The sequence below is a fragment of the Triplophysa rosa genome, linkage group LG5, assembly GCF_024868665.1.
Source record: "Triplophysa rosa linkage group LG5, Trosa_1v2, whole genome shotgun sequence".
NCBI lineage: Eukaryota > Metazoa > Chordata > Actinopteri > Cypriniformes > Nemacheilidae > Triplophysa > Triplophysa rosa.
The window spans coordinates 17,627,803-17,638,935 of NC_079894.1; the positions used below are offsets into that span (position 1 = coordinate 17,627,803).

At 37.3% G+C, this 11,133-nt stretch overlaps 1 protein-coding gene across 1 annotated transcript; it reads right to left on the bottom strand.

The window, feature by feature from the left end:
- Positions 1–2,912: 2,912 nt before the first annotated feature.
- myl13 (myosin, light chain 13) lies at positions 2,913–7,342 on the bottom strand. The gene is made up of 7 exons (XM_057334356.1): positions 7,171–7,342; positions 4,942–4,969; positions 4,396–4,545; positions 4,129–4,302; positions 3,939–4,016; positions 3,640–3,672; positions 2,913–3,156 (listed from the first exon to the last, which is right to left on the bottom strand). Exons 1-6 carry the CDS (start codon positions 7,270–7,272, stop codon positions 3,644–3,646), a joined length of 561 nt encoding a protein of 186 aa, XP_057190339.1. The 5' UTR covers positions 7,273–7,342; the 3' UTR covers positions 2,913–3,156; positions 3,640–3,643.
- Positions 7,343–11,133: the final 3,791 nt, after the last annotated feature.

The window sequence follows — 11,133 nt, forward strand, 5'->3', positions numbered from 1 at the left end:
TTTGCGTGGAACCACTTGACAGACACTGTTTTTGTATGTAAATCCAACAAAATTTTTGAGTGTACATAAAATCATCCTACATAATGCAAAGCACATTCTGTGAAAACATTCTTGATATCTTTAATATTGACTATGTAAGGCCATGTCAACGATTGAAATTATAGTGAAATGGTGTAAATCAAACTTTGATGCTTGTTTTCTCCAGATTAGATTTTGAGACTTTAGCCTGTTCTTCACAGACATGGGTCACAAATATGAAAGAGGTTTATATACTGCACACTTAAAGTGATAGTTCACCCAAACAAAAATAAAAATTCTGTCATCATTTATTCACCCTCTTGTCATTTCAAACCTGTATGAGTTTCTTTGTTCTGGAGAACACAGAAGAAGATTGTAGGAGCCATATATTGTTTATTATTTAATATTTATTTAATCTAATCTAATTTTCTGTTTAAAATATGGGAATTTTACGTTATTAAAATGTTATGTTATTTTCTTGAATATATATGTTGATTTAAGTTTATACTCTCATAGGAAGCGAGAGGGCGTTAGAGGCCGATAAAAGCATCACGCAGCAAATCAGGCAGGCATTGAAGGAACAAAAGCAAAGTTGACCATGCTTTTGTAGCCAGCTCGTTTTGTTTGTTTGTTTGGATCAGTTGTTAAGTTATTTGTTCCTTTGTATCTTACGTTGCAAATGAACAAGAAGAAAATGTACCCAGAGCACGAGTCAGATAAGTTCCTTCTCCACATACAGGAATGGTCAATTGGTTTGACCATACAAAGATATTTTGAAGAATGTTGTTAACCGGCCCCCATTCACTTGCATTGGTTTTGTGTCCATACAGTAGAAGTGAATGGGGGCCAGTGCTGTTCGGTTACCAACATTCTTCAAAATATATTTTTGTGTTCTGCACAAGAAAGAAAGTCATAAAGGTTTGAAATGACGAGTGAGCTCTTGAGACCTTAAATCCTGCTTCCTGACAAACAGGGGCCGTTTCAATGAGGCGGTTCAACCAACCCTAGGTTAAACCTTGAACTCAGAGTTGGTTTACTTAGAAATTAGAAACTTTGACTTTTTGGTTTCAGAACAGCTAATTTGAGTTAGTTCAATTTACTATGGGTATAGGCTTACCCTGGGTTAAGCGCGTACAACACGACTATAAAAAGCCATCGTCAACGTAGGCTGCGATATTACGATTCACCATGGCAACGGCACCAAAAAAAGCAACATGGCGGCTGAAAGCGCTTTCCGCTCTGCATACAGTGGATTTACTGATGTGCTGACAATGACTAAAGTTTAAATTAATAAATAGATAAATGTACCAATAAACAAATAAATTAATGATGAAATGAATGAAACAACAGAAATAAGACAGAAATAATAAAATATCGTGCTCTAGTTACGCAAATGAGACGTCATGTTGTATTGGACACCTGCAGGGCGTCAGACTCTCGTGCAAAGTTAGACTGATCGTCGGTTTGAACCCTGCTCTGAGCAGATTTGAGTTGGAATGGCTGCACGTCAAAATTACTTGTTTATTACCTTTATCGCTTAATTTCTGCATGTATGTCTGTATTTATTCATTTCTTTATTCATACACTTTATTTATACACTTTATTAAGACAATTTCCCACCATCCATAGAAAATTATGCTCTGATGTAAGACACGTACCGTGGCTGATGTTATTGATGTAAGGATGGATGAGATATATTTTGATGTATCTAATTCACTGTAAAGAAAAACGGTAGTTTTAATAAAAGTGAACAGGGAAATGACAAAATTCCACTCGGGTCCTAAATTGCTCTCCTGAAATCAAAGTACATCCCGATGAATTAATGCAGCCTCTTCACACTGAATCCTCTTTAAAAGCACATATGACATATAAGTCACTGAGATGGTCTCTGTGTGATCAAAATGTGTGCCATGAATGACTGTATTAATGAATGAATGTATGAGTTACACCACTTGCGCTTTAAAAGGGGGAGGAGATCGAAATAAACTCTGGGTTTACCAAAGAAAACCTGCTCCCGACCAGGTTAGGTTCACAGGGTAAGTTACTATGGTTACTGACTTTGAGTATAAGTTACCTCTCCTTTAGAAACGGGCTTGAGTTACCCCGCTTTCTCGGGTTTGACATACCTCACATTCTGAAACGGAAAACCCAGAGTTTCCCTCATTTCAGGGTTAATATACTCAGAGTTTTCACTAAACCTCCTTTCTGAAACAGGCCCCAGTACAACACCTTCAACATCACTTGCCGGTTCTACATGTGCTACTATCCAAATGTAATGAAGTGACAGCTTTTTTATTGTAGCCTATATTATATAATTATTCACTTTTGACCACTTTGACCACAGTACATACAAAATGTGCCTAGACACAGCAGGTCAGGATTAAGACTGCATAAATGCCATTGTCTGCCATGAGTGCCATTAGATAACAAACTATAATGCAAGACCTTTGTTAAGACCTTTTCTTAAAAACGTGATTTTGCAATATTTGCAATCATTTTTAACCAGCAGTCCCTAATGTGATTTTAGTGATAAGCATTCAAAATAATGTATGAGAAATGTAAGGAGTATGTACAGTATTGCCTTGAGTTGCCTTGAGATATTGTATATTTTTAAATACATTCCACTAATGTGGCTTTTCATCCACCCATTTATCTATCCATGCTATGAAAACCAGACTTCATGTATAAAGCTTGACTCCTGGTGCCAGTGACCACATTAGTCACTCCTGGGCATCATCTTATTAACCAACGTGCTGTTGCAGAATGCATGTTATTGAAAACATATTTTAAAACCCCGCCAAATCATACTTATAAATTCAGATCCATTAAAAATGATTATATTTTCCAGGAAAATTAAAATGAAAAGGAATCGAAGAGAGGAAGAGAGATGTCTATTTAAATCAAGCATGACATTTAATACTTTTTTTATCCACATAAAGAACAGGCATGATGAATGATGGAGTCACTTTAGGCATAACAGACGGTGGTGCCATATAAAAAGGAACGTTTGAGAGATGGATGGAGACAGATCAAGTCAGTGGACCCATGGCAGGAAACACACGCATGGGCTTGCCATTAAAAAAAAAAAAAAAAAAAACTGAAATCATTCTGAATCCTCGACTGATGTATCTTGATCATCTAAAAAAGCAGAAAATAGTCAAACATGTTAGATTAATTCCAAGAATTAGAGACAACTGTGACCCTGGACATTGGTTTTATGGGTCAATTTTTCGAGATTTTTACATCATCTGAAAGCTGAATAATTAAGCTTAATTAAGATGTTAAGATTAATTAATGAATTAATATTTCTTAATATCCTAATGATTTGGGGCATAAAATAAAAATCGATAATTTTGACCCATACAATGTATTTTGGGCTTTTACTAAAAATGTTCCCGTGCTTTAAGACTGGTTTTGTGATCCAGGGTCACAATTTATTTTCTCAAACATGATATTAGAAACTACTTTTTACATTTTTCAGTTCCTAGGGTTCTGTGGTAGTTACACAATAGAAAAATAAAGAAATAAAAGCAAACAGAATAAGTATAAATTAATAAAAAATGGGAAAAATGAACAAACATGCAACAAAGACAGTTGTTGAAAAAGATTGGTTTGTCATACCCGTTCAACCAGCCATGACGTGCTTTACAAAAGCTGTTATAAAAGAAGAAGAAAAAATATTATTCTGACTCTGTATTTTTGTTCTATACATTCTATAGATTTTTTTGGTTCGCACAAAGTCAATAAAATAAGATTGAGATGTTTTCTTTTTATATTTGAGTACTTAGACAACACTGCCATCTAGCGGTCAACAGTCATGTTCTGATAAGGCTGCATAGTTTTGCATGCATGTACTGAAAAGACTTAATTTAACAGCTGAACAACATGTGACTGAGGTTTAAAAGTGTGCAGAACCTCACCCTCATAGTTTATACAGCCATTTGCGTCTTCCTGGCCGGCCATCAGCTGCTCCACCTCATCTTCCTTCATCTTCTCACCTACAGTGAAGACACGACCACACACAGATCTCAACATGCTGCTTTCAAGGCAAAGACATAAGGAAATATCCTAAAGATGCCTATCATGGTTTTTATGATTGTTAGCATTTACCCAGAGTGGCGAGGACGTGTCTGAGCTCAGCACCCATCACTGTACCATTTCCCTCCTTGTCGAACACCCTCAGACCCTCAACAAAGTCCTCAAAGGTGCCGCGGTCCTTGGCCTTGCAGATGTGCTGATGCATGGGCAGGAACTGGTCAAAATCCAACATCTTCACTTGCATGTCTGCCGACATAACAGTGAGGTAGAAAAATCTATATAATTATCATGGAATCTGTGGGTTTGTGCATTGACAGACTGTGAGAATGAAGAACTCACCTTCAGCTTTGGGTTTGCCAAGAACTTTCAAGACTTCAGCGTTGGTGGGATTCTGACCCAAAGCCCTGATCAGATCGCCGCACTGAGCGAAGGTGATTTTCATCTCGTTGGTTGGTGTCCTGTCAAACAGCTGGAAGGCATCCTTGAAATCTGCAGAGAAGTAGACAGTGGGGCATACTAAGGTGTTTCAAATGGACTCAAACCCTCTGTGCTGCCCATGTGATGTGCCGAGCAGCGGGCTATGTTTTCATGTCACTGTGGAATTCATAGGGGATGAGTTTTTTACTGGATCTTTGATGTGGAAATACCTGTTGGCTGTCAGGTTTCAGCAAACAACCATAGCAAATCAATTTTCACTCACCAGGTTGCAATAAATATAGGTCGAAAATGTAATATTGGTGCTGTTGCAGTGAAACCGTTTGCGTTTCAGGGCACAACTAGTTAAAGATTTACCTTTGATAATTATTTCTATTTTTAAATGATATGATATTTTATAAATAAATATTTGGGCGGTTGTTAAATGTATGCAAGCATCTTATATCTCACCTTCAATCTGCTCAGCAGTGAATTCAATCTGCAAAGAAAAAACACAATGACATAACAATTAAACCAGGTGTATTTTAAACAAATCCTAAATTTAACACAAAAGTTTGAAACAATTGCACTTTGGAAATATGATTATTAAGTGTGGTATTTTTGTAGGACACGACCTATCCACCGCCCTACAGGCGCATGCAGCATGCACCCATCAGTGACACCCGTTTAGGGTTACACGAGCTCAGTACCGTTTGTCCTGTCACTCATTGTTTCAAATAATTTATTTGACCTTGGGCCAAAAGACATGTGTGAGCCCACAACTGTACACCCGAAACCCCTTTTGTCATTTTAGGATGAACTAGGTTACGTGTCAGGGTTAGTAAGCTTTTAGACTGACAAGATCAAAAAGCTTTTTATATAAAGTTTGGAAATGAAAAGAAGACTAAATTGAAGTACTGTTTTCCTAACTGAATAATGCAAGACACAACATCGGTAACGTTATATTTTGTCCTGCCAAACTTTAATTGTAAGTACTTGGTCATTTGAGTATTTTTTCATAAAGCTAGTGGTAGATTATTTTAGTTTTAAACGTAGGATGAATTAAGGCAAATTAGGCTGTTTCACCCCCAAAATTTTTTTAACCAACCTCTAGTCATTAATTCAAACCTTCATGACTATCTTTTTTCTGCAGAACACATAAGATATTTTGAAGAATGTTGGTAATCGGCACCCATTCACTTGCATTGGTTTTGTGTCCATACAATAGAAGTGAATGGGGAGCAGTGCTGTTTGGTTACCAACTTTCTTCAAAATATCTACTTTTGTGTTCTGTGGAAGAAAGAAAGTCAAAAAGGTCAGTGGTTAGAGCATGGCGCTAGCAACGCCAAGGTCATGGGTTCGATCACGTGTACAGTATATAGTATAATGCAACGTAAGTCGCTTTGGATAAAAGCGTCTGCCAAATGCATAAAATAATTAAATAATTCAATTATGACAGAATTTTCTTTTTTGGGTGAACTGTCACTTTAAGCATAAAAATCAACCAATGTTGTGGGATTGAGAAAATAATAGAGGTAAATTGCAGACATTAGAAATATTGTTTCATATAGAATAAATCTCGACGCAAAATTGCAAATCTATGGCGACTTCAGAATTCTCAGCACATTATGGGTGGTCCATTCTGGAACAGCATAATGAAAATCACATTTTGTGGCCCAAACCTTAACGGTTTGGAATATATAACAGCTTCCCGTAGCCCCAAAATTCCAAACTATGGAAATGGTGTGTGTGTGTGCATGGGTTGGGTGGGCAACGCTGACCACTAAAATCACTTTTGTTGCCTTGGCTCTTCTGAAACTAGAGAGATGTGGTTAGCTTTCCGCAATTTGAGCAGAAAAACAAAAAATCACTTCATCTGCAAAATATGTAAAGTTTGGAAATGGATATGCCAGTGGGTATTACTGATGATATGGTAAAGCGTATTGTGTTTGTATGTTTCTTCGTGTGTAAATACGCGGAAACGTTCAAACGTGGGAATGAATGATGAATCCGCAGACTATAACAAACAACTGACGATTGTTTAGTTTAGTGCAAATGGCTTTTCAAATTAATTATAAGCTTAAACAAATATGTATGCAACACAGTGCCAAATAGATTTGCAATTGTTTGTTCCCGATCCGTAGCTAATGGATCGGCCGATGGAATTCACAGTCATTGTTCAATGGCACTTTGTCCCTGGATGCACTGAAGTATCTACATCACATGGTCTCTCTGATGTTGCTCAAAAATAGCTTGTGGATTTCAAAGACAGCAATGAGAGCACAGTTATCTTTGCGAGAAGGTCAAATTTGGCCTCAGGAAATTAAATAGAGGAACTGATGTCAAGATAACAGGACAACTTTTGTCCTCTTACATCTTCAAGGAGTAAAGCTCAGATGCCAAGCTGTCGTGAAAGAGCACCTAAAGTCCTCAGTCACGAGCAGCTGGATCCCTGTCATCACCTTCTCTTTGTTCTTCAAGAATTTTGATCTGTTTACTGATAAAATTATTGTTTTCTTCAGAAGCAAACTTTTCAAATTCATGAAACCGTTTAGAGAATCTATCTTCAGTTAAATGTTCCTACCTCATTTTTCTTGTTTTAAGCATACATCTTAAATTAATGTAAATTTATGCATATACCCTGATCAAGCTCTGTTAGTAGTCCATCTCTTTCAACAGATCCAAACACCAAAGAGTTACCTGGACTTCAGCGGGGTTAAACTCGGGCTCCTTGGGTGGTTCAGGCTCTGGGGGTTTAGGGGCAGCTGCTGGTTTGGGCTCTTCCTTCTTCTTGGGGGCCATGTTTGATTCGACACAGAGGGGTTAGAGACAGCACAGGGTCAGACACGCTCTGGGTACAGGACTCAGTGGTGCCGGGGGGCCGGCATTTTATCCTCAAGTTCTCAGGTGTGCTCCGCCCCCCATTGTCCAAGGATGGTGCCAAATACAAAGAGGAAGGCCATATAAGGTCATACCCTATGGGTTCTATTTGAGACACACTGTTCTCTTGAAACAGACACTCTTGTCCATCTGTACAGGGCCACTGGGATGAAAGAGTTTCCGATAGAAATTCAGTGTTACAGCTTTTGGTCATCTTCACACTTGGAGACAAAATGGAAACACAAAAATACATCAGGTTGTTGGTTAAAGGGATACTTCACCCAAAAATGGAAATTCTGTCATCGTTTACTCACCCTCTTGTCATTTCAAACTTGCATGACTTTCTTTTGCAAAAAATAAAATAAGATACGTTGAAGACCTTTTGGTCCCCATTGACTTCCATCGGATTTGTGTCCATACAAAATAAATGTCAATGGTAACCAATGGTTTTTGGTTACCGACATTCTTCAAAATATCTTCTTTTGTGTTTTCCAGAAGAAATAAAGTGAGTAAATGATGACAGAATTGTGTTAGGTGAACATTTCCTTTAAGGTTGGATTTGAGTTCCTTGTAATGCATTATACATATTTTCTTATTCCAGAATTTTAAAAGCTGAATAACTGAACATGTGTATGATGATACAGAATTTAAAGATGTGGATTTACATGCAAAGAGACACGTTTCATAATTAGCCTAAATGGTGCCTTAAGTGGTAGATTATGATCATCCTCATGATAGCATCAAGATTCATCAGTCAGATGCAGGTGCTATGATGGATTTTCTGCTAATTCAAAACTAATAGGAAAGTGATTTCTCCAGCAAATGGAGCAGAACTCTAATTACGTCCAGGTCAATGTGACATGAAAGGATCTTTTCACAGATCTTGATCAAAATGAATCAAAGTTAATAATCTGGAGATTTCTCCACACAGCATGACACACCATATCATCAATAATCCATGAGAACGTAGAGCAAAAGATTAATGCAAAGAAAGCCATCGTTATAAATTATATATTATATTATAAAACATTTCTTCTTTACTTTTTGGAGTCTTATTATTTGTAACATGCAAAAAGTTGTGTGAAACAGAACAAAAAAAGTAAATTTTCCTACTATGGAGGTCAATGGGGTCCAGGAACTTTAGGGGTCCAAGAAACTGTTCTAAATGTCCTAACCATAGACTGGTCCTAAAAGTAGACTTCATGCTCTTTAAACAAAATAACATCAAAAATAATGTTTTATTTATTTTTTTGTTTCATCAGGTTTCTTCAGGCCTGAAGTCAGTTCTCCATTCACCCAAAGACCACCAACAGTTTGTAGATGTTATAAATCCATGAAGTCACAGCTGATTCAACTTAACGGGATCAGCTGTTACGTGTTGTTTGTTTACACAAACAAAGCCTGGTTTAAAGTGTTTCAATTCAAAAAGCAATTTGCTCTGCTTAGTTGAAAACCAGCTAAATTTATAGGACTTATTGCTACTTAAATTCATAAGGATGTTTGAAAGAGGACAAGAAATGATGGCTTGAGATCACCTTTTAGAACTATTTTAACAGAAATCTCAGATCTCAATATCTGGTTAGCACAAAACATTCCAACAATTCAACATCTGTAGTAAATTGCTTTGCGTATTTGTATTACAGTCAAAAGCTTTATACAAGATTTAATTTAAATAAGACACGTCTTGGCAGATAGGCTACTTGTTTTGATAGTACTAGTACTAGTAAATCAAACAGACAATTATTATTTAATAAGCTCAGTTCATGCAGTAATATTGCATATGTGTAAGTGAAGGTGAGCACGAATCTTGTTTTGTCATGAATCAGACAGATGTCGTATATATTGACATCTAGAGGGCTTGTTGCCGAATCCACCACAATAAACATGTAAATACAACCCTTTCAACTGCCACACTTACACTGTGACCTTATGCCATCAACTTATATGTAAATAAGCAAGACAGTTGTTGAATGATGAATGAGATTTTCCAAGGACTTCAAAGTATGATCCAAACAAGAATTTTCCTTGAATGCATGTTGAATTATATTATTACAAATATTTGATAAATAGCATGTTGGAGCTCGGGGATTATTATAACAGACATTTTGTGTTTTCAAATATTGTTACAACCGATAGTTGGGGAACAACAACCCGGGATATATTAATTTAAAACCGTTTATTTTCGTCCATATTTTACCCAATCGTGGGTTTAAACCACCCAGCATTTTTTAGACTGTAGTCACTTCAAGGCATGTCCCTTAATAGAAACTGCTTTTCAAAAACAAACCTACACTGAGAAATATTCACCAAAGAATGAAGTGTGACAACTTGCCCCAGTCGCATAGTTGAAAGAAAAATAACCGCCAGCCATTAAACCAAAAAGCCATTGATTCCCATTTCCCACCCATTTTAATGACTCGCAGCTTTTTCCTCTCTAAACCAGCTTTTGACACCTCTGTGAACTTAATATGAAGCATACTTCACAGCCAAGCTCAACCTGCCACAGATGGCAAGAACCGTGTGTGTTGGTCAGGGGTATAAATGGCTCCAGTTTTGCATAACAACACAAGCTCTGTTAAGACTATATCAGGTGATCGCTGGTGAATGTATTTCAAACATGCTTGCCATGAGCCTGCAGAAGACAAACTTGTTAAGCATGCATGATCTGTCCAGAAAGTTATTTTGGCACTGGCCTGTTGTTCTCTTGGAATGAACCCTGGGAGGAGTGCTGATAATTTACAATGGCAATTGTCATTTGACCCCCCTCTGAAGTGACCTTCATGTCTAAATGCAGCCCTAATGCTTGGACTCTATATTTTCCCGTTAACTGAACTGACAGCTTCAAATGAGGAAGTAATGATACCCCTGGTTTTCCATGAAGCGCTTGTTTATACGGTAACTCTGTTTTATGTACACCACCAGCTATACATTCAAAAACAGACACATTATTTACCGAAGCCTCTTGATATTGATAAATGTTCCTCTCCAGAGTTCTTCTCGGTAGCTCAGGACCAAATAAACAGATATAGATGAATACAATAGAAAAAAATGAATCATGTCAAGAAGAAGTATTGCTCCAATCTGCAGCATTACATTGCATTGGCATGGTGTCAAGAAAGTAAACACATACAGGTGCTGGTCATTAGAATATCATCAAAAAGTTGATTTACTATTTCACTAATTCCATTCAAAAAGTGAAACTTGTATATTATATTCATTCATTACACACAGACTGATATATTTCAAATGTTTATTTCTTTTAATTTGATGATTATGACTGACAACTAATGAAAATCCCAAATTCAGTATCTCAGAAAATTAGAATATTACTTAAGACCAATACAAAGAAAGGATTTTAGGAAATCTTGGCCAACTGAAAAGTATGAACATGTAAAGTATGAGCATGTACAGCACTCAATACTTAGTTGGGGCTCCTTTTGCCTGAATTACTGCAGCAATGCGGCGTGGCATGGAGTCGATCAGTCTGTGGCACTGCTCAGGTGTTATGAGAGCCCAGGTTGCTCTGATAGTGGCCTTCAGCTCTTCTGCATTGTTGGGTCTGGCATATCGCATCTTCCTCTTCACAATACCCCATAGATTTTCTATGGGGTTAAGGTCAGGCGAGTTTGCTGGCCAATTAAGAACAGGGATACCATGGTCCTTAAACCAGGTACTGGTAGCTTTGGCACTGTGTGCAGGTGCCAAGTCCTGTTGGAAAATGAAATCTGCATCTCCATAAAGTTGGTCAGCAGCAGGAAGCATCAGAAGCGTCTCGCCTGGGCT

Excerpts from the sequence above, each read along its gene's own strand:
- myl13 (XM_057334356.1), bottom strand. The coding sequence starts at position 7,272 with ATGGCCCCCAAGAAGAAGGAAGAGCCCAAACCAGCAGCTGCCCCTAAA. Across the intron at positions 4,546-4,941 it reads CACTGCTGAGCAGATTGAAG|ATTTCAAGGATGCCTTCCAG; the intron begins GTGAGATATAAG and ends ACTTCTCTGCAG. Across the intron at positions 4,303-4,395 it reads TGGCAAACCCAAAGCTGAAG|ACATGCAAGTGAAGATGTTG; the intron begins GTGAGTTCTTCA and ends TTATGTCGGCAG.